This window comes from Falco peregrinus, chromosome 2 (assembly GCF_023634155.1).
Source record: "Falco peregrinus isolate bFalPer1 chromosome 2, bFalPer1.pri, whole genome shotgun sequence".
In the NCBI taxonomy this organism is placed as follows: Eukaryota; Metazoa; Chordata; class Aves; order Falconiformes; family Falconidae; genus Falco; species Falco peregrinus.
Window position 1 is genome coordinate 109349028 of NC_073722.1, and position 27543 is coordinate 109376570.

Below are 27543 nucleotides of genomic sequence, written 5' to 3' on the forward strand. Positions count from 1 at the left end.
GTTCTGCAAAGCACCTTCCTGAACTGCCACATTATATATTTTTTTTTAATCTGTAATTAGCAATGCTATCATCGTAATTAAAATCCTCTTGGAAGCATTCATGCACATTTACATTTGAATTGACACATCCAAAATTGTAGTGATAATGAAAACAGTTTAAGTAGGGTGGGGGGAGACAGCTTTTTTTAAACCCCATTGAATATGAAAGAGAGTGTCAGCTATCAGGGACCTGTTAAAGTTTTAATTTGCCCCCTCTGCTTCACTTTACCGTTAATTTCTTCTCCTTCGCTAAACGGCATTTTCATGGCTGGCTGCATTTCTTGGTTTATCGCAATAAACCATGCAGAGGAAGAAGATTACTGTGCTGGAGGAATGGAATTGTGTCCTCCCCTTTTGCCCCCAGGGCTTCCCTTTTCAGATGTACACTCATACCGTTTTGAACATCATAAACCACCATAGGCCAGGGTTATTCCTGCCTGGCATGATGATTTCTTGGCAAAATACCGTACTGATGGAGTGTTTATTTTGGGTGACTCTGGATTGAATTGAAGTGATGTGCACCTGTTTGCAATTCAAAGAACTCATCAATAGCCTGCCATATTATTTTGGGGGTGGTAGCAAGTGGTTAGACTCAAAATAGTGTCCTCTAGAATAGACCCACAAGGAAAAAAAGAGGCCTGATTGAGAGTGGAATGATAAATCATTGAAGGCTGGCAGCCATTGCAGCTTGAGAAACGTTGGGGTCAGAGGTGTGATAGATTTTGCTATTCCGGAAACAAAGCTACGAATAGCAATTTCACTGCCTTTTAATTTTCTTCATCCTCAAGTGCTGAATGTGGGAGTTGACAACAGATTGCTGTAAATAATGTAATTGGAAATCTCTGTGTTATGGAAAAGCAGATGAATGCAAATAACAAAGCTGAAGAGCGTTTGCTCTTTCTCCCTGCCAGTGGTTTGCAGCGTGCCAGAACCATGGTGGAGAGCTGGGACAAAGTGAGCGTGTGGGCATGTGCTGCGTGAGGGCAAAGGCAATGAAGTCCTCCTGGGGTGGTTGCATTTGCAGGTGCCTTTTGTTAAGCATCGTATCCCACAAGAACCTGCTCCCCTGGGCTGCTGGGAAGTTGTGTGAATAATGCTGGTGTCAGCATGAGAAGCTAAAGGTAGCTGTTTTCCTCTTGCCCAGCCTGGGCTGCTGCGAAGGAAGGGGGCTGCAGAATGAGAACAGCTACTGAGTGGCAAGCAGTAGGTGGTAGAGCAAAATGTGGTTTTGCAGCAAAGATCCTTTCTAAGCATCTCTGTTTAGGGGACTTGTGGTTTGGTGAAGCAAACTCGGGGGGGACTGCATTTGTTTGTTATGATTCCTTCAGCTGTGATCCTGTCCCTTCATCAGCAAGTCCTAATGTTTTCTCTGTTTAGGAGCTTGTTTTAGCACTTGTATGTTCAGAGAAGGAGGACAGAGAAGTTAAGCAGTAACATGCTTTTCACCAGGGCCCAGTGATTCTCCATTAGGTCCCATTTACAGACTGCACTTGAATGTGCTAGATAAAAATACGCATCTACTTCTGACTGGCTCATCCTGTAACTGCAATGACGGCTTGGTGCAAATTTAATAGGAATATTATCAGGGTTATAAAAAGTATTGAGCTCTCTGGACTTGCCATGGCCATTAAATTGGTTTGAAGTAATAAAAAAAGGGAGTATGTTACTAAAGTAGCTCTTCTCCCCTGTGTCCTGCCCCCTTAGCTTTAGGGTAGTTTAGGTGTCAGGGGAGGCAGAAGGACAGGATCCTGAAGGCAGTCAGTATTTAGTGTGGATTTTGATTGTGTTTGGCTGGGCCATTTTGAGCACAGTGAGCCGGGACAGTCACTGCTGGTAAACGATGGTGTGGCTGCTCTGTCCTGAGCCACCTGCTGGGCCACCATGTCCTGATCTGAGATAATGCAGATACAGATCTTTAGTCCTCTCTGTCAAGCATCAAGCACTGAAGCACAATCAATGTTACGTAAAATTGGGTTGTTGCGTGAGACTGGAAGGGGCTGGCTTTCCCTCTTGCGGAAGCTATTCCAGCTTCACCCAAACTTGGGCTGCTGTGGGGGCCAGATTTCACCTTATGTGTCAACAGGACTGGTGGGACCAAAATTCTCTCCCTGGAAAGAGCAAGTTCTTGCTGATAAACAGGAGTTTTATTCTTGAAGCACTGTTATAGATTTATTAATTTAAAATCAAGCAAGAATTCTGCTGTCAGGCGACTCTTGGCGATCAATGAACTGCCATCAATAGCAGTCAGCAGCATCGATTTGTTTTGATGCATGGATGCTAAAACTAACCTGTGTGCCCATGTGCAGAACAGAAAGTGAACCGCAATTGTTTCAGATGGGGCATGCTGCTAACCTGGGGGGAGCAGAGGTACTAAATTAATAAAGGGGAGAGCATCTTGCTGCAGCTATTTTAGAGCTGATCTCAAAACAATTTCAGTACTACTGTAATGAGTCTAAACTCTTATTAGAAGCACCAATTGAAAGTGAATATATATGCATATAATCAATTTTATACTACTGTTACTACATCAGAGCTGGGTGTATTATATCATTAACTCCTTCTATAACTGGACTTGCTTTGGCGTAGTGAGAAACCTGGGGGTGACCAGTCTTTTCTTACAGCAGTCCTTGCTGTGTCTGATTGGTTTTATGGTGTGTCTAAATTGTAGTTCGCCTGAAGATAATAGGTCTCTTCAGTGCTTCAAATTAAATTACAGATGTTGCAAGGTCTGTTCAGATAAGGGCTATAAGAAGCTGCTTCTGGCAGTTTGTGTGGCGAAGCTGCTTGTGCCCCAGCTACCCAGTGTGCAGCAGGCAATGGACAACCTGCCTTCCTCAAGCCATGGCACTGATAGGGGTGCAAACCCCGTGGCTGCAGCGGTCCTTGTTCTGCCCTCTGTCCTGCACGTGCAGCTGCTCCCAAGGCCTCCTGCCTTTCTGAGACAAGGGAGTCCAGGGCTTGCACAGTCTGCAGTTCCTGCATGGTGTATGTTGAGTTGAGTTGCAGTGGGGTAAGCTCCATGTAGAGATGTCTGTCCCAGGTTTAAAAAATGTATTGCATTTCCCTATTCTTGATTTTGTGGGGATAGCAGAGCACATTGCTCCAGGGTCTCTGTGCTGCACGGGTGTGTGCTGTTGTACAAGCTGTACCAAGTGCTGTGCAGTCCCTACATGCTAGCAGAGGGGACAGAAGGAACTGTGTCAGCTTGTGCCTTGACTGGCTAGGTTGCTGTTTTGGCTATTTGTGTGCTGTTGAAGGAGCTGGTAAAGTGTCCTGCCTGTCAAGGCCCCCTCTGCAGAAGAGGAACTTGCAGTCTTCTCTCTGGGGAATTGGCTTCCCAGCTTTTTGCTTGGATGGCAGACTTGCTGTCCCACTGGGCTGTTGCTTAGCAGGGAAATGTTGGTGTAGTTGCAGGATGCTCTCACCTCCTGGTTTCTAGATCCTGCTATGGTGCATGCGAGCGCCTCTCTTGCACACTTGCAGTAATTGATGTGCATGCTGGATCACGGCAATATTGTGCTTTCTTCTACTGTGTGCTCTTCTTTTAAAAAGCATACTACCAGGTTCCCCTCTAAATTCAAATTGCCTTTACTTGGCTTTCAAGACTCCAAATGCAGGTATTTTAGCTCTCCGTTGATGGCTCTGGACTAGGAACCAGGCAACCTGCTGAGCAATCTCGTCCCATCAGTGGGATGGTGACAGTGGTGTCCTGCTTCTTGTGTCTGCATGAGAAGAACTTCTCATGAGTGCCAGTGCCCCTGCCCTCTGCTTTGATTAAGCCCTAAATGCAGATTGCAAATGTTTTGCTGTAACTGAGGTATCTGCATTTGCACCCATTGCCATCATGGTGATACTATATGCAAAATGCTCTGGGAACTTGGAGTAGAAACACTGATGATCTCCTTCACTCTGAGCAGAAGTGCAAGGTTTCTACCCCTCTGCATGAAATAGAAAATTATGTTTTTACTATATTAACTTATTTTTGCCCTGACTGTCTCATTAGCTCATTATTAGGCTGCTGGAAGGCACAGAAGAATTAGGTTTTTAGAGGCCATTTCTCCTTGTCTGAATTGCCATCCTTTTCCCTTCCTCTGGCTCACAGCAGGCTTTATATTAAATATACTTAATAGAGCTCCTTCATCATAAACTGCATTAAAACTAAATTGGAGAGTAGAGGGCGTTCTTAAAGGAGATATTACAGTTTAGTGCTCGCAGTCCATTTCCCGCTGCAGGTTCAGGTTATTTGAGTGTCGTTCTTCTTGTTCTGGGGTTTTCAAGCACACTTGTTAAATGATCTGCCTTGGCCTGAATTACTCTGAAATGAATGCCAAGGTTGTGCCATTCAGTACGGCACAAGGCAGTGTTTCTGCTGTCCTGGTGTTGCCGCTTGCATCCCCCTGCTGCTATGGGTCTTTGACTCTTTCAGAAGCAACCTAGGTTAAGGGACCTGGCCTAGGAGGAGAGATTTGCCAGGACTTGCTGCCCCTCCAGCCAGTGCAAGACATGTTTTACTCTAAGCAGAGCATGTATGACGTGTCCCTGGGAAGCTTTTCTTTTTGTGCATTCCCAATGGGAAAGCAACAGTTGCAGCATCTGAACTGCCTGTTGCTTAGTGCAGGCCAGGGAACTTCATCCTGATATCCTTGTAGTAAGCCTGGAAACACGTGTTTGACTCAAACATGGCATCAGAGAAACATCTAGTCTTGACAACCCAGAGAGCATAAGAAGCTCTGTGGTTTGCATGATCACCTTCTGCTCCTCCTTCAGTCTATGCCTGCTACTTATTCAAATTTGTGATGTTTTTTTGTAGTGGTGGAAGAAGGACTGAGGTGAAAGTGGGCTGACAAGGTGTGGGAGGAATCTGGGATGTTCTGGTAGTTGCAGCGTGCAGAGGGAACCATTGGGCTCTGTGGACTTGGAAGCCTTGCCCTCCCCCTGTGTTTGAGTGTGGTCAGGGTAGGTCATAGGGAGTGGTTGGGCTGAGCTTGATGGGGAGCTCATCTGGTGCTGGCTGTGCTCTCTTGCTGTAAAAACCCAGGCTTAAGGTGTTGTCTGTCTCTTAACAGGTTTGGAAGAGGTCTGGTGCGTGGTTCTACAAAGGGCTGCCCAAGTACATCACGCCTTTGAAGAGCAGCAGCAAATCCAGTGAGCTGCACTCGCAGCCTTGGCAAAGTGAGCCAGCTGTGCCAGAGGCAGAGAGCGTTGGGACCAGCCGATCCTTCACCTGGGCCAGGGGAAAAGGTTTGTTGTCAGTTCTGTGCCCGGGAAGCAGGTGGAGGGAAGGACCTGCCTTCTGCTGTCGCTAGCAGGATTCAGTTAATAGGAGAGGCTCTCTCAGAGGTGAGGGATAGTGCATAAGATGTGGTTTGCTTACTGTGTGGGCGGTGTTTGGTTTTTTTATGCTGTGGTATGCTTTTCAGGTTCACTGTTACTTCAGTGCACATTGGTGGCCCAGGCTAGCCCCAGCCTGCCTGGACTCCCTGTCCTTCAGTCCACCCTTCTTTCCTCCATTCCTTGCAGCCCCCACTGTTTTGCTGGGACTGCCAAGGGAGGGATGAGCCGTGAAGCAGACACCTGTCTGCAGTCACAGCCCAAAGAGCTCCTCCTGCTGAACTACATAGGGTGATGCCACGGATGGACAGTATTGTGCTGGTGAGGCTGACAAAAGGCTCATCTCATTCCCTCCCTTCTTGGGGCTGCTTGCTTCTGATGCTCTACAGAGCACCTTTGGGTGGATATCTCAAGTTGCTTTGAGCTGGGTTAGAAATTAAACTGCCAGCATCTCCCTGGGGTCTTCCTGGGGGCCTGGAGCAAGTGGGAGAGATACTCTTTTACGGTCAGTGGACAGGAGCAAGCTCGTGCTGGCTGTGTCCTTTTGTGCCTGACCCCCTGAACAGGTCAGGCTGGAAAAGGGTGAAGCTCCTTCCCCAGGCTTTGGGGACGGGGCTGATGTTTGCATCAGCTCAAGGCTGAGTTGGTCTTCAAACGTGTCCCAGAGAAGCTGTTGATTAACTTAGCTCTGTGCAGGGATGGGGCCAAAGCACTGACAAGCCTGACGATTTATTAGCTTCGGCACTCGCATCCCTGTTCTTTGAGGTAGACCTTGATTTAAGTAGACTGTTGTATCACATGTGGCGTCTTGGATCACTGCTGCGTCAGATCCCATTCACAGCGCTGCCTTGTAGGACTTCTTTCCCCTGATTCTTCCATCTGCCCACCCTGTCGCTGCTCATATACCCACTCCGGTGCTGTGCCTGTAACCAGCTGTGGGGAAACGGCAGCTTGGCACTGAGAAGCTGAGCACTCAGGGCTATTAGCACAGCAGCGGATGGATGGTACAGAATTAAAGCTGCTGCCAGTCTGCTTTGATTTCTTTTAATTTCTTTCTGGTGTGGGTTAGCAGGACTGTCTGGCCTCTCTTGCCTTCTGTCTTTTGCTATTAGATCCCCTCAATTGGAGAAGACCTCTTCAGCATCATGGCAGCATACACTCTTCCACATCAAGATAAATCTTACCAGTAGTGCAGGGGGAAATAACCTTTTAATAAAGAGGACTCAGGAGGCTTGGGTTTACAAATCTTCTCTTCAGGCACCAGCTAGAAAAGCACTCTCAGCCCTACTGTAACTTTTGTAATTAAAGACAAATTAGATCAACAATAGATGGTTGTGCTTCCTTTCAGGAGATGCTTAGAAGGAGTTGTCTTAGCAATTGAACTTGAATGATGAGATATTTTCTCTTCATGCGATACAGATAGCATTATGAGTTAAAGATGTTGAGCCCAGACTGGCCTGCTTTTTAGTTCAGCTTTTTAGTTTTGTTTTCATAGAATCATAGAATCATTTAGGTTGGAAAAGACCTTTAGGATCATCAAGTCCAACCATTAACCCAGAACTGCCAAGTCCATCACTAAACCATGCCACTAAGCACTGCATCTACATGTCTTTTAAACACTTCTAGGGATGGTGATTCCACCACCTCCCTGGGCAGCCTGTTCTAATGCTTGACCACCCCTTCAGTGAAGAAATTTTTCCTAATATTCAATCTAAACCTCTCCTGGTGCAACTTGAGGCCATTTTATCTTGTCCTATCAGTTGTTATCAGGGAGAAGAGACCTACCCCCACCTGTCTACAACCTCCCTTCAGGTAGTTGTAGAGAGCAATAAGATCTCCCCTGAGCCTCCTCCTCTCCAGTTTCCTTCTCCGTTTGGGAGAAGGCCTACCCCTGAATACTGGCAGGAGGAGCAAAGGAGCAGGTGGAAGACAGCAAAGTGGCCTTTTGTAAGCTTTGAAGTGAGTGTTGAGCTGCCTTTCTCCCTGTGCTTTGATTTTCAGCTGGCTCTTGTTCTATTGGCTGGATAATATTGATTGATGGTTTTATTTTCTGGTGCTTTCTTACCTTGTTGCCCTTCTCTGTTAGGCTGCCTGTCCTATGGACAGCTTTGAATGAGTCCGTGGGCTGTAATTCATCTCTGAAGCTGTGAGCTTGTACATGTTGCCCCTCTGTTTAACTCTTTTTCACCTGCCAGTGCTGAGACTTTTGCTGTTTGTCATCTGAAACCTCCGCAAGGTACAGGGCAGCTGCCTTCCCTGATGGAGATGATGTAGCTGTGATACTGCCAGTGTGAATTTGGGCCTGGGCCTGGACTGAGCTTTGAGGCCATGGCTGACAAGGCAGCCTACCTTACCTCTGCCTGGCTGATAGCGTTTTTTATCTCACACCTTGTACACCCTCATCTGAACATGTCCTTTCGGCACTGAGTAAAGTTTTGTTGCTTGTTTGGCAGGATGTTCTCAGGAGCAAGCTCTGGCATTTAACGTGCCTGACTGACAGGCTGCTCTCGGTGGGGTTTCCATTATCTTGGCCAGCCATGTCTAACCCCACCACTCACCTCCCCAGGTGCTGAAGGAGCTGTCTCAGCTATTAAGGGATTCAAGTGAAGTGGGACCAGCATGGACGCAGCCATGTCCCAGCACAGCCCCCGTGAGCCTGGGAGAGAGGAGCTGTGGTTGTCCTTTTGACATCCACCATGCCAGGAGCTGCCTTTCAGCAGGGATGAGACAAACCTCAGGTGTCCCTTTTTCCCCCTCAAAAGGAAGTGTTCAGTGCCAGGCCCTGGGTACCAGCTGCTCCTGCTGCAGGAGGGTGGGAAGGCAGTGGGACTGAGGGACTGCAGGAACGTGCCTCTTGGAAGAAAAATCCAACCCACCAGGAAGAAGTTTTATTTTTACACACCCATTATTTCTCTCGTGCTCATTGACACTGGGATTTGCTGTTGCCTTTAGTTTTTTTGTAATAAACAAGCAGTTGCCATGGGAACCCTGCTATTAGTTAAGGCACAAATGTATTGTCATGGGGAGAATAGCAGTAATATTTCTTATGCTGGGGAACAAGCTCTGCTCCATGCGGTGGAATGTGGGTGGGTTTCTGCACTGTGTCAGGCAGGATGGGGCCATCAGGGGGTGGGAAGCAATAAGCAGCAGGGCTTTCCTTCTTCTAAACTCTTGAGTTCTGCAGAAAAAAATGTAGTGCATCTGTATGGAAAAAAGAAATGTGATGCCCGAGCTATTGCACTGTTTGGCATGAGGGCTGCCTGCTGCTCTGCTCGCCTCTGGTGGTTTCTCCCATTGCAGTGTGCTCTAGTCCTGTTGCCAAGCAATGCGATGTGCTGGGCTCAGCACTGTCAGAGGCACAGGAGCAGTGGCTGGGTAGGGGCATGCAGCACGTTTGTCCAGCATCTGTGTGCTGGAGGTCAAATCCCTGACTGACGGAGCAGAGAGGAGTGTACTTTGCAGGCTGCTGAGGTAGTCATCCAACTTCTCTACAAGTTTGGGCAGTGCCAAAGCTGCATGTGTGCTCCTTCTGAAAGGAAGAGCAGTTGGGTCCAGTCCCCTGTTCCTGCTTGGAGAAGTCCCTGTGGCTGTGGGCAGTGCTGGGCATGATCTAGCATAGGAGTTGCACTCAGTGAGACACTTGAGTTGTAATAAACTCTTCATCTCCGATCCTTCCACCCGTAGTGACCGGGAGCTATCAGCCTCCCCGGAGGCTGTGTTTGCCAAGGCTGATGATACAGGTGCTGCAGGGGAGCTGTGTGCTCAGGGGCTCATCCTCAGCCTGCTCACCCTGCATGTCTTGGCTGCACTGGGCATGTGCAGCTGTTTGGAGCTGTTGCTGCATGCCCATGTGCTTTTTCTGTATCTTTGGCAGCGGGAGCGAGCGCGGCTGGCTCTTCCCATCACAGGCATGCCCGTGCTAAACACACGTTTAACATAAGAGCTCAACCCCAGTCAAGGTGCGCCTTTCCCCTTGGCCTCAGCGCAGCCTCCCCATGTTCTCTGCTGCACAGGTTAATTGCAGCCTGGCAGCCCTCCACCATTCCCTGTGTCTCTCTGTGCCACAAGGCTCTGGTACCTCAGGCTTGGAGGTTGAACCACATGTTGGAGGAATCACGGGCTCTTGCAGCAGCTGTGCAGGTTCAGGCCCTCTATGAGCGATCCATTCCCTGTGGGAATACTGCTTTTCTTGCAAGTTTTATCTCAGCATATTTTTTTATGAGCTTTTTTCAGTCAGCTGGAGATGGAGAGGGATAAATCTGTTACATTTTTTGAAAGTACAGCTGTCCAATGACTCTTATTGATATATCAGCAACTGCTGGAGCACCAGATTTACGACTTCTGGGCTCTGGAAAGTGCCAGCGGAAGGTCTGGAAGCTTTGGGAGAAAAATTACCTTAAAGGGAAACATTGGTATAGTGGGTAAAATACACTCTTATTGGCAGCAGAGAAAATGAGAGCAGATAGAGCTGCTCCTGTGGTGCAAGTGCCTTCACATCATTAATATTTTCCTCCTCTTGTGCTGGTCCTCTTTGAACTGCTGAATGGCAGAAGGGAAGGCAACTAAAGTCACCTCCATTGATTCACTGGGGCCTTCTCCAAATAAATCCTGACTTCCAGCATTTTTAAAGGATTCATGGGGGAAGGAGCGGTTCTAAAGTGATGGATTTCATGAATCCAGGAGGCCAAGGAAGGATGATGGTCAAGTAGGACAGGAGTGCATTTTCTGGGGGAATTGGGTAGTGGGATGGTCAGGATGATTCTCACAGTTGAAATTTGGATTTTATAGCAAAAAAAAAAAAAAAAGACAAAGTACTGGTACGTAGGGTTGTTATTAACACTATTTATATATAGTCCCCCACCTCTCCCAGGGAGCTTTGGGGAAGTAGCATAGCTGCCTTTAAGACAGCAAAACCCAAAGCCAAACCTTTGCTTTAAGGGCTCCTAGCCAGAAGCGCACCCCTCCTGCATGTAATGGGGCTTTGCTCTCTGCCCAGCTCAGCTCCACAGCCCCTTTTCTTGCAGGTGAGAGCTCCCATTTCAGATGGTGCTAGGAGGGGAATGCTGCACAGGCAGGAGGAGCCGATGCTGGGGGGAAGGCTGTGCAAGCAGCAGGGAGGGGGCCTGGCAGCCTGCCCCCTGTGCAGAGGTTCCCATCAGAATGGCATGCGTGGGGAGCTGCCCGCCAGCGCAACCTCAATAACGCTTTGCAATAATACTGGCAGCCAGCTTTAATATCCTCAGAGATGTTAACTCCAGAAAAGCGCTATTTTAGGTATTAATATATGGGGGGTTTTAATAAAATATTTTGCGTAGTACAGATTGCTGCCTGAATATAGGAGCAGAGGTCCTTGGCAGAAACGTTCGACAGCTTGTGCTTGCCTGTGTGAGGGGAGGGATACCCATCCTCTTGCCCTGGGCAGTGTTAAAGGGTTTGTAGCTCTGCAAACTGTGTAGCAAATTTTAGGGCTTATACAGAGAGATGAACTGACAGCTGTCTTTGCTACCCCATGGTTATCACCTTGTACCAGTGCACCCACGTCCCTCCTGTGCCTGACAGTGCCATGAGGTTGGGCATTACAAGTAACATAGCATGGGCACAGAGATTTGTTCAGTAGCAGAACAGGGAACTCATTTCTTCTGTGAATGTGAGCTTATAAATACATACTGATGAATATAAAGAAATAGTTGGGGCTCGCTTTCTCTACAGTAGAGGCTGTAGTTTCCAGTGTTGCCTACTCTATATCCCACATGAACCAATACTGTACTTCCTACCAGAAATTGTGACCCACTGTTTGAAATGGCTTCTATGCTGCCAGGAGAGCTGGAATCTGCCTTGGTCAGATAGAGAACTGCTGTAGGTGCAATCCCTCAACAAAAGACAGCAGTTTTCCCATTAGCTTCCTTCTCAGCCTCATAATTTCTGTTTTGAGATCAGGCCTTTACAAAAACCCAGGAGTTGGAAAAAACACCTTTCTCATTTTACCCAGAGCAGCTGGCAGTTGATATGCTTACACTGGTATAAGCAGGAGAGGTGCTTGCATAATTGCATGGAAAAGCGGAAACAACCTGCCAATTTGGGAAGTTCTATCTGGCAAAATGAGCTCACTGTGGAAACTATGGAGGGTGGAAAACAGCAGGATTAGGGCCAGGATTCAGGTGGGAACAAAGAAGAAAAAAAAAGCAGCCTTGAAATGAGGGAACAGTCTCCTTGAGGAAGAGGAATGACCCTTGCCTTTTAAGCCTTGGGAGCATAGAAGTAATATAGTTCTGGGCAGTGTGCTGATAGGGATGAGTGCTGCATGGACGATAAGCTAGTAAGACTGGTTCTTTATGTAATTGCTGCAGGGTTTTTTATTTGGTGTGCTCAGTATTTATCTGGTGTTTTCCTCCTAGATACTGGAGCCTCCACAGAGGCACTGCTGCACTTGAAATGCAGCTTGGAGGAAGGCAGCTCCTCTCCCCACATAACTCAGATGTGGATGCTCTTACAGTGTAGCCAGGACCCTGCAACCGGCAGCTGGCCAGGAGCCAGCTTTGTACCCAGCCCAGCCCTTGTCATGTTGTTCCCGTGTGGGAGACAGCAAACAGCAGGAGGAGGGGGCTCCCTGGTGTGCCAGCACAGGGGTCAGCAGGAGCAGAGCCCAGCTCCCAGACCAGCCAAGCCACAGAGCCCTTGGCTTTGCAGCAGGGAGCTTTGGGCAGCAAAGTGTGGCACAGGGGTGGTGTGGTCCCCATGGTCCCAGTCAGATTTAGGAAAGAAACACTGGTGGTGTGTGCATCTGCTTCAGGTGTTGGCACCGCTGGAGTGTGTGTGGTGGTTATAATTCATCTGTAAAAAGTAAAAGCACATCATGTTTGAGAAGAAAAGTGAACAGCTGTAGGGGAACTGCAGGTAAGGCTCCTTTTGAAGAGGGAGAATGTGCTCAGCGAGTCAGCATTTGTTCATGTTTAATTTGGATCCATCTGGCACCCCCTTTGGTAAGTGTTATGAACATTGTGAATAACTGACTGTCTCCTCTCCTCTCCTCCCCCCGATCTCTTCTGCAGTGGTTTCTAGTGACAGTGAGAGCGACTCGGAGTTCAGTTCCTCCAGCCTGGATGACAAGCCCTTACCTGCAGGGTCAAAAGGCTCACAGGGCAGAAAGCGCGGAGCAGAACTGGGTGAGGACTTGCTGTTCTTTGTGGCTGGAGGGTGGGAAGTGTAAAGTGCTTGAATGTTCGGCTCTTTGTACTGCGGGTTTTGGCTCAGCCTCTTGCCTGCCCTACGCTGGTGCAGCCTTCTGGTTGTAGCTGTTCTAGGTGAAGATCTGATCCTTTGTCACTGGAATAGTATCAATGGGTCAAACAGGTGGTGGGTCACTCCATTGCCTGCAGCCATTCAGTGTTTGCCCTTGCAGTTGGGAGCTGCTCCTGGCCACCTGTCAGCCTGTTTCCAGCCAGCTCCTCACTCCTGACTTTACAGCACAGGAATCACTGGTGCTGTTTTAGGAGCAGAGCACAGGACCTGGATTTTGAGTCTGCTCCTGGATGGGAGCGGGAAGGCTGCTGCTCTCTGAGGATCTGGCCCAGCATCTGCAACCCCTTCTCCCTCCCACAGCAGCATCTCTCTCTTGTGTCCCTGCAGCACCCATCAGGGAACCCAGCCAGACCATGGGCAGAGCTCTGGGGAGCACCCACTCCCCTACCCTCTCGGGGAGTCGCAGCAGCTTGGGCAGCGAGCAGGGCGCTGCCCTCAGTGCTACAGAGAGCTGCCAGAGCGACCAGCCAGCAGATGGGCGCGACAGTGATGTTGGTAGCAGAGTTCCTGGTAAGCTGAAGCTCCTCTCTGGGCAAATCCGTGCTTTTAGGGCTGACTTCCTTCAAAGCACAGCTTTCTCAGAGGCACACCTGGCAAAGCTGTGGCCCAGAATCTCTTTTCTATGCTGCTTTTCTCATGGCAGATGCTGTCACAGCATTACAGCTCACTCCTTCCCTCTTCCCTGAGTGCAGAATCTATTCTGCAACATGAGTAATCGTCTGGGGTGGGAGCTGCCTACAACCACCTCTAAGAGCAGCCATAGCTTGGGTCTGTCCCCCTGCAAAGGCCCGGAGCTCCTGTCTGCCCTGCAGAAGCAGCAGAACAGATTGAGCTTTTACTGAAGCAAAGCAGAAGCCCAGCAGCTTTATGAGACTGAATAAAAATTTTCCTAATGTTAGGTGTCTCTTAAAGCCAAGTATGACTCTTTGCAGAACTCTGCAGTGCAAAAAAAGAAGACAGTTTTTCCCCCTCAACAACCATGGAACAATTAAGTGACTGTGAGAGCAGAGGCTGCTATCACATCTGATCTGGAGCAGCTGAAAGAGATGCAAATGTGTTCTCTCTGCAGTTTTGCTAATCTAGTCAATAACCCCTTAAGTTATCGTTTAGCGCTGCTCCCTCCAGAGTGTTCCTGCTGCCCTGTGAATTGCCGCTCCTTTTGTTCCTGAGCCTGTTCTGTGCTGTGCATGTTGAGGCGCAAATTGGATTACAGAGAGCAGGTTTATCCTTCAGTGCAACATGGAGTCACAGTCCCCCTCCCCACGCTTCCCACTAGAAATAGCCAGCATGAAATTGTTTCTCTGCTCTTCCCTCCCTCCCCAAGTTTCAGAGACTTGCAGTTTTCTTTAATGTTAGTTTTCACAAAGCAAATCAGATGAGTGATACTTCTGCTCTGTCCATTCTCTCTCTGGTTCATACTGCTGCCCCAGACTGGGGAGTTTGTTTTAAGCCCCTGTTGGCTGTGGCATTAAGAGATGGGTGATTCCTGTTGTGTGTTGGCTCTGCTGCTTGCTGGAGCAGAGCAGCAGGTTGTCCTGTGGGATTGAAGCAGGTGGTCGATAGCAGGTGTGATCCCTTGGGTGTTCTTTCTGCTGGTGCTGTATGGCCGTGCTGAAGGCTGGATGGATGCACACCTGGACAGTGTGTTTGTACAGCCCTTGGCACTTTGGAGCTTTCCTGACAGCTCTTTGAAGTATCTGCTGCCTGGCCATGACAGTGCAAACAATATCTCAGAGGCAAAAAATGCCTTTTTCCTGCTAAAAACCTCATATGCAAAGCGTGGCACAAGGGGTCAACACTTCCCAGTGGAATCTCTTCTTGCTAGGCTGGGGAGAGCTAAAGATGGCAGGCGGCATGGACATATATTTTTAAAAATGAGAGCTATAGCAATCTCGTGAGCCCAGTTAAAACAGCCCCTGAGAGATCCTGCTAAGGAAAAGGTTAAGCCAGGCTGGGTGACTAGAGGGTATCTGTAAAGATCTGTATTATGTCTGGGGTCATTTATTTCCCAGTCTTCCTACAGAAGGGGCACTTTGTTCAGAGGTGGTGTCTGCAGCAGCAAGTGCCTTTGTAGGAGGGCTCTGCGTGCCCCGCAGCCAGGGGAAGGAGGCAGGGAGAGAGCAGCAAGTATTTGCTTGCCTGTGCTGGGGAGGGAATGAAGCTGGTGATGGCTGCAGTCAGCAGGCGTGGGCTTGGGAGCTAATGGACGGTGGCAGCGGGCAGAGTTTTCTGTGTCATGTCACATCAGGGAACCAGCCACCAGCCAAGTATCCTCCTGGGCCAGGGAGTTGCTACGGGCCTGCAGGAAGTTAGGTGGCACTGTGGCTGTGGCTCTGTGACCGCAGGAGGTGGCAGGACAGCTACAGAGCCTGTCCTGTGCCAGCATTACGCCTTTCTACAATGTGGGTGCGGGCGAGGGCTGGTGTGGCAGCGTTAAGAGACTCTGCCAAAGGTCTCTGCAAGGAGGTGAAGCTGGAACCTGAGTATGTTGTGGGAGGCACGTGATGTGCCTGTGTTGTTTGCTGCGGCTGTATGCTCTGTCCTAGTGTAGGTCATTGTCAGCACTTCAGGGTGAGGAGGAGAGAGGGAAAGTGAGTTTGTTTTCCTTCTGATGTGTTTGGGATGTGGCCTTGCCTCCATGCAGCAAGTGAGCAGCAGGGGTAAGCATGGTCAGCGTTCATTTACTCTGAGAGCATTAAACATGACCAGCTGGAGAGACGCTTCCACGATGTGATCTGTGCAGCAAACTATTGGCAATCGCGATCCATTCTGTGTGAACTCAGTAATCGGCATTATGCAGTGATACAACTCTGTGGCCTCATGTTATGTGGAGCTCTGTAACAGGTGGTTTGAGCACATCAGACATCCAGGAGGCTGCAATACTGAATGCCCCATGCTTTGCCAGCAGCCTGGCAAGAGCAGAAAATAGAGAAGAGCAAAACGAGCCCTGTAGTCCCTTGGGAAGTGTCCTGCTCTGCAGAGGGGTTCACAATGCCGGAGGTCGGAGGTGTACAACTACTGGGATCCTCAGGGCAGGTGGCAGTGCTTCTCCCCATCTTTAGAACAGAGCTTCATCTGTCTGTGAGGGGCTTTTCATGATGGGTCCCTCTGGATGCCACTGTGCCAAAACGCAGAGGCTGCTTTTGTGGATCATCTCTTTAAAGAGTGGTGGAAGCGATGAGTGCTGTATGTCAAGATTAGCAAAACTCTTCACTGCATCTTCCTGCCTGTGGGACAGTCCCTGTGCTCTGCTCTGACCCAAAAGCAGAGCAAGAGGCAAAGATCCTTTCTCATTTAAATTGCTGATCCTCAGCTGCAGGATGAGGACATTAAAGGGATATTTTGCTACAGTTTTTCTGAAAGGCTCTGCAACTTTTTAACACTGGGTTGGGAGCAATTTTTGCTTCATATTAGCACCTCAGGTGTTGTTCTACCCGTGACTGACTTTCCACTTCTTTTTCTCACCTCTGCTCTAATTCTGCTCTCAAGTGCAACTTTGCAGAACACTTTAGCATCCTTAGATCCCAGGCTACAACCAGAACAGGGAGTTAGGGAATGGTACTGCAAATGCAGCTGCTGTCATAGTCCTTAGCTCTTTAAGCCTGAAGGCCCAAGTCAACAGCATGGTTCTGTGACCAAGGGAAAACAAGGAGCTATTAAGAAGAGTTTGTAGATTTCCAGTGTGTTGCTCTGGCTCCGGCTGGGGTTTGGTGAGGCAGATAATGAAGCCTGGGGTTTGTCATAAAATGACTCATTGTCAGAGCTGCATTGGGATTTAGGCAACCTTAGCCCATGAGCCAAAGTTTCAGAAGAGAGTGGTGAGTTGAGAGGCTGCCAATTTTTTTTTAATTTTTTTTTACCACCTGCTTTCAAACCCTTTCAAAAGCGTTGAGGGTCTGGTGTTTCTTCTTCTCAAGCTCCAGTTCCTGGAGGTTCCCACTCTAACGTGATAGCTGTTAAGGGGGAAGTTATATACTGGGTTTCCTGAGGAATGTTTTATCCTAAAGAGAATGAAATCTGCACACAGGAAAGAAGCATAGTCTTCCTTTTTCCACTTACTTTTACCCCTTTTACCCTTCCTCTTTGCCCCCAGCTAGGGGAGGTGACTCACCTTGTTCTGGCTGTACATCTGGTATGTTAAGAGGGGCCTCTGTTAAAAAAGAACAAAATCCTCATTATTGTTAATTATGACACTTTTATTAAAGGGAATATTAAACAGATTTAGACAAAGAAATCAATATCTTACAGTGGTTTTCATTAGCCCATGGAGAGCTTTTAATGGAGATAACGGGCCTGGCTGCTGCAGGGGGTAAATTAAGAGTAAAAGGCATCTCCTCAGATGAGTAGCAAGTTCTGCTTTGATGGGTCCCAGTTAATGGGGTTTTCCATGTCTTTTGAGTGTCTCAGGAGCGGGTCAATCCTGTGGTGTTCTGTGGGTCACCTGAACTGCTTGCTGGTAGGGAGCAGTGAATGAGCTTGGCTTGGGCTTTGGGGCTGGAAAAGGCTTTAATTTGTGGTCAAAAAAGGAGGTTTGAGAAACAGCCACGAGATAAGCTAATGAACAAGTAGCATACGTCTGAGTCCAAATCACAGTCTCCCCATCTCTGCTTGTTTGCCAATGTGTTGTCTAAATCATTAATACTTAAAGAGCAGTACGGCAGCTGGCAGTTAAACAGAGGCACCTTAAACAGTGGTGTTGCTGAGTCTGGGAGCTGAGACAAGGATGGCAGCACCTGGTGGGGTATAAGAAATGTTGTGGCTTGCAATGACCGGGTGAGACCAGCTGGAAGGACCTCCAGAGGTCAGCCCGTCCAGCCTGGGCCCCTGTACTAGGATGCTAAAGCTGCAGCTTCTGGGTACCTCCCTTTGGTTGCTTGCTTCGTAGCTGTCATGCTGGGAGAGGCTGAGCAGAGTGGAGAAAAAGGCCTGGAGCTGAGAGAGATGGGCAGGAAATGCTGCTTCCAGCTCTCTTAATTTGGGGAGATTTATGCCCTGTCTTTCAGGAATTGACTGGATTTAGAAATGAGGTGGTGTCACTCTCTCAGTGGCTCAGTGCCTCCCAAGCTGGGCTAGGTATCAACTTTTGCTCATAAATATGCAAACTGTTAATACACAAGACTGGCAGAGCCATTCTGCATTATTTTTGAGGCAGGAAATTCTCAGGGCATCTTTGAAGTTAAGGCATTAGTTTCTTTTTTTCCTTCCATTCTGTTTCTCAGATGTCTGTTTTGTTCATCTCAGGGACGGTGAGGAGGTAACGATTTGCTTCAGCAGGGCAACTACTCCATTCTGTGTAGGAAAAAAAATTGTCCTAACAGTAATTAGGCTCTGAATGGGATAGTAATTTCTTTAATTACTTTCTTCATGGCAGTCTTTGGGGACTTGACTTTTGTTTTCCTGCACTTGGTGAGAAAGTTGCTTAAATGTTTTCAGACTGCTTACTCCTCTGTCCATGTGAGCTACAGCCGAACAGTGTAGTCTTCCAGAGCTGGCTTATCAGCAGGGTGGAATAGGTGGGTAACCATGCAAGGGAGCTGTGTTCACAACCCCTGCTCTTCCTCACTCTGCTGTCAGCCTCTGCCTGTGCTGGGAGCACAGGTTAGGAAGGAAGAGGGGGTCTGACGTGGAGGGAAGTCCCTCACCCATTACCCAGCCTCTTCGCCTCTCCCCTCCATGCCTCTGCATCCTGGACTGGCTGCTTCATCAATCTTTGGGCACTGCTGTTTGCCCCCCTTTGCTCAAAGCTTGCTGCTGCTGCCATGGGATTGAGTTTTGTTGCTGCCAAGGAGGATGAGTTGTCTGTCTTCCACAAAGTGAAAAAATTGAATTGTGCCTTCATGGCTGAGAAGCTTTGAGCTGTCTCTGCCTCCTCATATTGGTACTGCAGAGCACTGAATGGTCCTGCTGTATTTACAAATGAAATACGTCTTTGGGTAGTGACAGCATTAGGAAATGATTCAAGGTTTGCATTCTAATACAATGTATTTGTAAATATGAACCTCAGGAGAAGTGTATACCCCTTCCATGTTTTAAGGAATTAAAATATTTCTATCGTCAAGTGGTAGAAGCAAAACATTTTCAGCCCTTTGAAGTCCACCTTCAAGTTAAGTGAATAAAGGCTCAAGTACCTAAAAAATAAATTACTTTCACTATTTCTGTAATTCTTTATGGAGTTTTAAATTGAAGACTTTTCCCTTGAAAATAGAGGAATGACAAAGACGCATTCTCTTGCCTCTTTCACTCAATATATCTGGAAACAAGTCTGCTGCTGAAGATGAAAATCCTATTTTTGTGCCTTCTTCCACATTGCAGAGGTCTGTGCTTTGGTCTTTGATTAAACAGCCTGTCTGTCCTCCTGCCCCCATGTCCTTAGACTTATTTTCTGCCCTTTGCAATACACTTACTCCTCGCTCTTTCAGTTTTCTATTCAGCATTTTGCACAAAGCACTGAGGGCAATAGTTGATGTCATCTTTCAAAACAAATCATAAAGGAAAGAGCATGGGAAGTCAGTAATATGGAAGTTAAAATCTGGATTTTGGAGTTTTTGTAAACACATTAAGAGGTTTTATGGCTAGGGAGGTTATCTTTCAGCTGGGACGTCAGCCAGTTACTGGTGGGAGAAATTTGCAGGACTCCCTGCCTTGAACATGTCGCATGAATGCGGTGACTGGAAACATCCCTTGTCCTTTATCCAGGAGTCAATGTAATTTGTGTCCCCTTCAGTTCAGGGAAGGGGGAGAGAAGTTAGTACTGATGCGCCACTGCCTGAGAGCACTCTACATTGCCAGCCCCTCATTTCACCCTGGGCACTGGAAGCAGCGTGTCCCAGCAGGCCCTGAGTTTCACCAGTGGCTGTTGAAGTGATTCCCTCAGGCTCACTTAGTGGACATGAGCCAGAGTGCCTTCTGCAGCAGGGCATTGCTGTCCTGTGCCTATCCCCAGCTGTGGGCAAGGACTATGTTCTGCCTTGGCTCCTGTCCATGGCCCAGGCACAGGGAGGGCAGGAGGGTCATGTGGAGGACCTGCTTTTTGGTACATGGATGCCATCGCGTGGTTTTGGAAACCTGAGAGCTGAGGTTTGACTTTCTGTCTGACTTGGCCCTTTGAGGGAAAGAAGAACCAAAGAACCAGTTCTAGCAGTATGACTCCTCTTCCTCCTTCTTCCCTCATTTCTTTCCCCTGTCTTTTCTTTCTTTAGTAAAGTTAAATGGGCCCTGACTGCTGACAGAGCGTGGAGTAATGATGCATAGATGTTCTCTTCATTATTATTTTTAGGAAGCTCTTAAAATGGGGCTGAGCATGTAAAAGCAATGTAAAATAACTTTGTCAAATCTCTTTCCTTCACTGCTTTCCAAACAAAACTTTTGTCTTTATGTATTTTGAAGGCAAATGGCGCATCCACACCAGAACACAGTGTTGACAGAGGTGAAGATGGAGCTGCTTTGCCTGGATCCAACGCTCGCCCCTTGCCCACTCCCACAGACCTCCCTCCAGACGATGCTGCCGGTGGTGACTTCATGATGCTGGCTCTTGCACAGGCGTTGGCAACACAATGGCACCTGGGAAAGTACCTGCCTGTCCTCTCTGCCTCACTGACCGGGGTTATGGTCTGCTTTCCCTTTCTGCTGACTGACACACACTTTGGGGTGCTGCTCAGAGAGGGGTGCCATGTTGTGCAGTGCTGCCATGGGGTCCAGACCTGTGTTCGTTCGAAGGAGCACATGAGGTGCTCACTGGAGCTGAAGAAATGTGTGCCACATCTGCTGTTCTTGGTTTGCCAAGCCCAGCCCTGGGTTCAGCTCCTGGCCTTGCAGTCCTGGCTTTGCAGCCTTCAGGAGAAAGGGAAATTCACCCCTATGTCCCCGAAACGGGTTGTGAAGATACAGGAGCCTTTCTACTGCTTCTCAGCCCAGGGGTGAATTTCCCTCTGTGAATCCCAAGAGTGAGACTGGGGGTCTGGTTTGCACTTGACTCCTGTAGGCCCAGGTGTCACCCCTTGGGTTTCTTGTCATTGTTGTTCTGGTTTGAATTGGTATTGGTTTGGTGGGGGCATTGTGAATCAGCTGATGTTGTGCTCCTCTTCCACTGAGGTGTCTCTCTGTGATAGGGCTGTCTGCTCAGGGAGACACTTCAGTTAGTAAAGAAACACTCAAAAGAAGTTCACTGTGAATTTTTTTGGTCCTCCTGGCTGTGCACTGGCTTGTGTGTCCTGTGGTGAGAGTGATGCTTTGGCGGTGGGATCATGGGCAGTGTGTGTGCTGCAGCTCCTGGTGGGAGAACTCCCACCACCCCACTGCCCAGCTGGCTGTGGTTGTATACCCAAATTGGATAAAAGCTTTAAAAGTACTTTATCTTGTAAAGCTCTGCAGATTCTCCTCCCACATGCACACCTTGTCATCTCTTGCATGAGCAGGGGCCTTTGTTTTACCTTTTTCCTGCAAGTCTTGAGCATCTGGCAGACTGTGATGGTATCATCCTGAGTCAGTCTGTAGAAAGTCTGTGTGCCCCAGTCCTGCTTATTCTCCAGGATGGACAATTTCCCTCCAAGGCCTGACAGATGAGAAAAATCAAATTACCTGACATCTTTAGAGCAATTAGATCTTTGAAGACCTAAAAAAACCCCAACACTAAGCAAGTAGGAGTCTGTGGATTTTATTAAATGCTTTGAATCTGATCTGTCTTTTTCTGAAGAAACGAAGGATTCCCCAAAGTTCCCTCTGAAATCATGGATTTAAAGGCAATTTGTGTCGGTTAATGTCAGCCTTTTCCCTTGGTTGTTACTCGTTTGTTCTATTCTCCTTTGCTGCTGAGCGCTTTGTGCTCATGTAGTATATGCTCTTACAAATGGCTGCACTATGAAGATAAATGAGATTGGGTGCTGGAACACTGTAACAGGAGATTGGAAATCAATCCTTGACTTTCTTTCTAAGTGAATGTGGTCCAACAGAGGGCCGTTCCCTTACTGCTTTTCCAGCTAACGCGCTATGGCAGGTTGCTGGGAAAAGCCTTCCAGCTCTTCCTCTGTGATCTGTTTCTGCCCTTTCAAAAATGAAAACAAAACCTTTGGATGATGTGGGCTGTTTGAGATGGCATAAAGAGAAACCACTGAACGTGGGCTTTGCAGCATTGCTGTTGAAGAGAGCAAGGGATGAGGTTGTTCTCCACCGAGGGATACTTTATGTTGTGGTTTAAACCTGGCCATTGAGACTCAGCCAGCTGCGTCTCTGGAAGGCATAATGCCAGTATTGTTAGCTGTTTCTGAAAAAGTAAATCCAGCAGTCACCTTTTGCTGAAATGCCAGTATGATTTCAAAGCTGAAGTCATGCTGTTTCTTCTGAGAGCTGTAGTGTCTTCAATTTCAGAAGTGTTTTGCTACCAAAAAAGTCTTGTCTTGCCTTGGAGCATTTGACAGTCTTACTGAGACTGTCTTGCTTGCACTCTCATTACTGCAGTGCCTCTGCCAGCCTGGCCTGCCAGCCTAAGTTAATTCTATAGAAGAAGGAAAAAGACACTTAAAAATTGACTCCATTTTCTTTAAACCTGTTACTTTCTCATAAAAAACTTTACATTGAGTTGGAAAGGGTTTTTAAAATTGAGCATGTCACTTCCAACTCTTCTTGTGTTTCTTGTGCTTTGTTCCTGGGTAGTGCAGGCAGGTCAGTCATGTTTTCACTCTCACTCTTGCTTCTTGCAGCTGTTTACCACACTGTGGGTTGCCAGCTCTGCACAGGAACCTGGTAATCCTTGCTGGCTTACTGTGCTATTTGAGGCGTGAGTTTGATTTTTAACTGAGACTAGGTTTTATAAAACACCCTTAGACATATATTTGGGACTGGTCTTGTACCAATGAGACTGGAAACCTTTCTTTCTTACCTCTATATTTTACCTCCATGAAGTAATTCCACCTGAGTTCAAACCAGAACTGTTCAGTCATCTATGAAAGACTCCTCTTGGGTTGAGGGAAGGATCTAGCCCAGAAGTATGGGATCTAGCCACGTTTGAATGTGATAAAGGAACAGCTCTGTGCATGTATTTTCTACTAAAGACACTTTTGGCTTTGTTGCATCTCTCTTGGTTGTGTTTTGTAGCTTTCATTGGAATATTATCCTAAACCTGTACCAGTTGACTGCCTTTTGAGTTGGCTCAAGGTTGGCAAGAATAGCTCTGTAAATAGTGCTCAGTCTGCACTGGTCATTTGTGTTTCCTTTATTGTTTTGTTGTTTTTGTCTCCATCCCTTACACTTTTATGTAGTGTTTTACTACTGGTAACAATAAAGCTTTGGCTCGGTAACAACTGCTTGCCTTTCTTGAAACAGTAAAAAGTTCTTTTCCATTCCCAGGTTGCAGATACTCTCCAAGTCCTTGGGCTGGCTCCAGCAAGGAAGGAAAATAATCCAGCCAGCGGAATGGTGATTCACACAGCTGGAGCGTAATTGAATTCTGCGCTTGAAAGTCATCTTTTGTCTTGCCCCTCTTTGTGCTGGCAGTGGCAGGGGGCACAGGTCTGCTCCTTAGTCCCACCGTGGAAGGTTTTCCATGTTGTAACCACTAAGTGTAAAGCAGCACAGGTTGTCATTCTGTCAAGCGCTGTCCCCACAGCCTCCCAGGGCTCATCACTCCCTCTGGTGTGACAGTGAGGTTCCATTTAGCTTTGCCTACAGAGAAGCATCTCCGCATTGTTGCTAAGCATGTGCAGCCCTGGCTGCTCTGTGTTCTCTTCCACTCGGCATTCAGCTTCAAGGTTTCAAATGGCTTTTAAATCTGTTTTTCCTTTTCCCATTTAAAAGCACCTTGGTAATTACTGTTGGGATTGTTTTGCTGGGGAGCTGCCGTTAGTCCAAGGATGGAGCATGTCAAGGACTAACCACCTCTTACATTGTTCCTTCCCCATTCTGCGTGCCATGACAACAACCAGCATATTGGGAAAGTCAACTGCGTGATCTCTGAGTCAACAGCACTGGCCATGAATTGCCAAGTTTCTGTGTTTGCTTTTTACAGCTGTAGTTTGAGGGGAAAGGGTATGTTTTCTCTGTGGGATCCATGTGTAGTAGTTAGATGTAGCTGAAGCAAATGGGCTACCAGCTGGTGTTTAGACAGTGTGTTTCTGGCCATTACTGAGTTGGGACAGCAAAGGCCCTGGACTGTCAGCTGGAGTACTTGGACAGTGACACTAAATGGCAGATAACCTCTGTGGATGGTTGAAGTTCATGTGTAAAATAAAACTTAGCAACAGTTGCTCTTCTCTCCTTCCTACCCCTCCCAGAAGATGTTTCCTTGCAGGAGAGAGGGTTGGTGGCAGCAATGTCTCACCAGCCTACCTCTCCCATTTCTTCCTTTTACCACTTGTGAGTTTTGTTTATCTCCATGGTGGAGACTGCTCTTCGATCGTAATTCCTTGTTTCTGCAGGTGGATGTGATCATGATGGAGAGTTCAGGGAACTTTTTTAGAAGGGCCAGAGCTGCAATCAAATAATGAGACTTTCAGCAAGTACAAAATGACGGGTGATGGGTAAGTGTCTTGTGGAAAACTTTTGTCTTGAGCAGCTCATTCAGATTCCCTCCTGACCATTGCCTCTTATTAGCAGTATATTCAGATAGCGCCAGAAACGCCTGTGATGCTTCAGAGGCCTGAGATGAGGATCTTGCCGTGTAGTTCCATAGGAATGCAGTCAGGAATGCAGAGTGTGCTGCCTGCCAGTGACATGTGGCAGCACATAGGCAGCTACACACATCCTCATACACCCCTGGCCTGCGCGTGTCTCCCTGCAGAAATGTTTCTTCCTGTTACCTTCATAGTAAAATATCAAAGGAGCCAGCCCAGCTCCACAGCTGGTATAATGTGCTGCTGCTGGCCTGTGCCCTGCTGCTAGCAGTCCCTGGAGCACCCTTGCAGCACCCGAGGGTGCTGCTCTGATCAGGTCTAGGAGTTGCACCTTTGAGGTAGAAATCCAAATCCCCTTGAGGAGGAGGGCTGTACATGTTCACCTCCCTGCTTCACTCAGGTTCTGTGGGTTTGTTTGAAGGCATCCATTGTATTTCTTTTTCCTTCCACTGATTTCTGTCTGGCACTAGAAGCTGTAAAATCTTGGAGAGATTATTGCTCATCTTTCCTCTCTGGAATGAGTGGCTCTACATGATGTATTCATATTGTGCCAGGAAGGATGGATTGTGATTTTAAAGTATTTTTGTTGTAGACTGTATCAGTTTAACAGCAACTGTTATCCTCTGAGCCCTCTCTCAGCCCCCAGCTATATGGCATTCCCTCCCAGGTGCTTCCCTGTTACTCTGAAGTTGACCAAATGCAGCAAACAGGCATCACTGCCTCCCTTTCTCATCAGCTCTCCCACCAGCCTAATCACCGTAAGCAGTTATTATCTGGGACTGGAGAATTGCTGCTAATCAGGGCCATCTGGGCAAGGGGTGCTGGCAGAGGCACCTTCCCCCTCCTGAGCATGACTGGCTTCTGCTTTCAGAGATAGCTCTGAGTAATTTTCATGGGACTGCGGCTACTTTCAATTACTTGCAGTTCTACACCTCCCCCTTTGGCTGTCCTCTCCCATCCCACCTGAGCAAGCAGCCTTCATGTTTGGGAGCTGCCCTGGAGCAGCTACCTTCTTGGATTGTTTTTGGGATGCTGGGTGGAGAGATCACATCTCTGAGACGGGTCCTTGCTTTGCCAGTACTGTGCTGCTTTCTACTAACAACCCTGCACAGTGTCCCTAGCTTAGCTGCTGCTGCGCTGAATATTTTTGAGGCTCATTCACCCCCAAAAGAGCCCCCAGACTGATACATACCCAGCTCCTAGATGGAGACAGCAGCTGGATCACTGAGAGCAGCTGAGCCCAGTGTTATTTATTTTTCTGCTGGTGAAGCCAAGCTCAAGGGACCAAGAAAATCTCGGTGAACAGCTGAGCCCCACTGTGGGAGAGCAGGGGGCAGGATTGAGGCCCTGGGTGAGCAATCATCAAACCACTGATGGGACAGACCTTCATCTTCAAATGACACTCATGCAAAATTAAACTCCTCCAAGCAGTCACACCATGGCCATTAAAATGGTGCCTTGGAGGACAGAAAAATAAACTTGAGAAACACAAATTAGGGATATAAATCTTTCTGGCTATGGCTGGGAGGTACCTCTTTAATTAGCATCATTGAGCAGCCTTGATGTAGTAAGTGCTAAGTAGGAAACTTGCCAGATTTTTCCTGTTTTGATAGCAGGTGACTTGTGTTCTGTTTGAATTTCCACCTTGTGATTGCTTTTCTATACTTGCTGGAATTGCTGTGTTGTCTGTACCATGAGGAACTTGGTATTGTCACCTGGGCTAATCAGATGCCCCTGCACTGGGGAGGAGCTGCCTGCACTGTCCTGTCTGAGCCCTCTTCGGTTGTGGATGCTTTTAAGGGATTGCAAAGCTATTTCAACAAAGTATTGTGTAGTGGAGTTAATGTGTTTAATCATGTTTTTTGGTTCCTGTCCTCCTGGAGCACAGAGGTCATTCACTGCATGGAAATCTTAGAAGGAAGGTTTGTCTCCCTGCTGCATTGGTGAAAGGCTGGGGAGGGAGGACAAGCTCAGCTCCCTGCAGTGGGCTCAGCCACGTGGTGAGGATACAAATCCAGCCCCTCTCCAAGGGGTTGAATGTGAGGGTTGCCCTGTCCTGGGTTGCATGAGCTGCTCATGTTTTTCTGCACGTTCCAGTGCTGCCTTGGTGAGCCAGGATGGTTGGTGTGAGGTGCTGAGCCTGCACAGAGCCATGCATGTTGGTCCTATGTAAGGGATGATTCTCAGGGCACAGTGTAGCCTTCTGCCCTGTGTGCCCCCTCTTGCACAGCTCTGCTGTGCACTTTGGGGATTTATTAGTGTTGTGAATAAGAATATCTCTGCGAGGATTTGGGTTAGCAAATTACTGAGCCTTTGTTTCTGTATCACCCCTGTGTATTCCAGCACTGACGCTAATTTGTACTACTGTAACATGGATCTTTTCAATGCTGATAATGTTTGTGAGTTATTGGATACTTGGCCTGGACCTGCCTGGGAATTGCAGGTGAGACATCCAGAGGTGCTGCTGTGTCCCAGGCATTGCCTTGCTGGGTTTGCACCCTGCCTGTATTCATGCTGGCAGCCTCTGTATCATACTACTTAGCAGATCGCTGTTACTGACCTGTCACTGTGGGAGACGGTGGGATTAGGATGATGGAGTGGCTGGAGAGGATAAACAATAATGATGCTACGTTGGTGCAGCCCAAACAATGCCTTTTTCTTTCATGTTTTCCTTTTCTGTCAGTTTGCCATTCAAGTGTAATAAGATCAGTGCAGATAATTTGTGTATTCATACAAAACATAATTTTCCCTCCTGTGCTTTACCAGCTGCACTGCAGTCGGAAAAGCAAATAATGCACTTTCTTTTGCATGGTTATGAATGGGTGCATCTGTTCCTCGAAGACAGGGGAAGAAGGGTGAAAGGACTGGAAAGGAAGGGAAGAAATCAGATGCAGCCCGTTTCGTTGCCTCTGTGGAGAGAGAAGCATTGCAGGAATCAGATTCTTGCAGTATGGGCTCAATCCCACACTGATGTATTTAGGAGGTGGGTGAGACACTAGCGTGTGGGAAGGGCAGAGAATGGGGGTTTGTTCAACAGGAGAGCAGCCCATGGAAGCACATGCAGCAGGGCAGGGATACTCCAAGGAGCTCAGCCCCACCTTGGTCAGGGTCTGCAAACCACCATGCAAGGACAGCAAGAGCTGTGCGCTGGGCTGGTCCTCCTCCTCCACCCAGGCAGCAGTCATGAGAGCACAGCTGCCTGCTCCCAGCACTGGCTTTTGCTGTCGTGGTGCTGCCTTGTTTCAGCTCTGTGTAGGGCTTGTCCAGGAAT

At 47.9% G+C, this 27543-nt stretch overlaps 1 protein-coding gene across 2 annotated transcripts in view; it reads left to right on the plus strand.

Moving 5' to 3' along the window:
• Positions 1 to 27543, plus strand: part of RPH3AL (rabphilin 3A like (without C2 domains)) — a 51651-nt gene that overhangs the window by 20117 nt on the left and 3991 nt on the right. For both annotated transcript variants that reach the window (XM_055796914.1, XM_005233661.3), the window contains exons 6-9: positions 5106 to 5280; positions 12420 to 12533; positions 12997 to 13179; positions 20056 to 24179. In XM_055796914.1, coding sequence (XP_055652889.1) covers positions 5106 to 5280; positions 12420 to 12533; positions 12997 to 13179; positions 20056 to 20090 — 507 coding nt within the window. In that variant the 3' untranslated portion in view covers positions 20091 to 24179. The remainder of the gene's footprint in view (positions 1 to 5105; positions 5281 to 12419; positions 12534 to 12996; positions 13180 to 20055; positions 24180 to 27543) is intronic.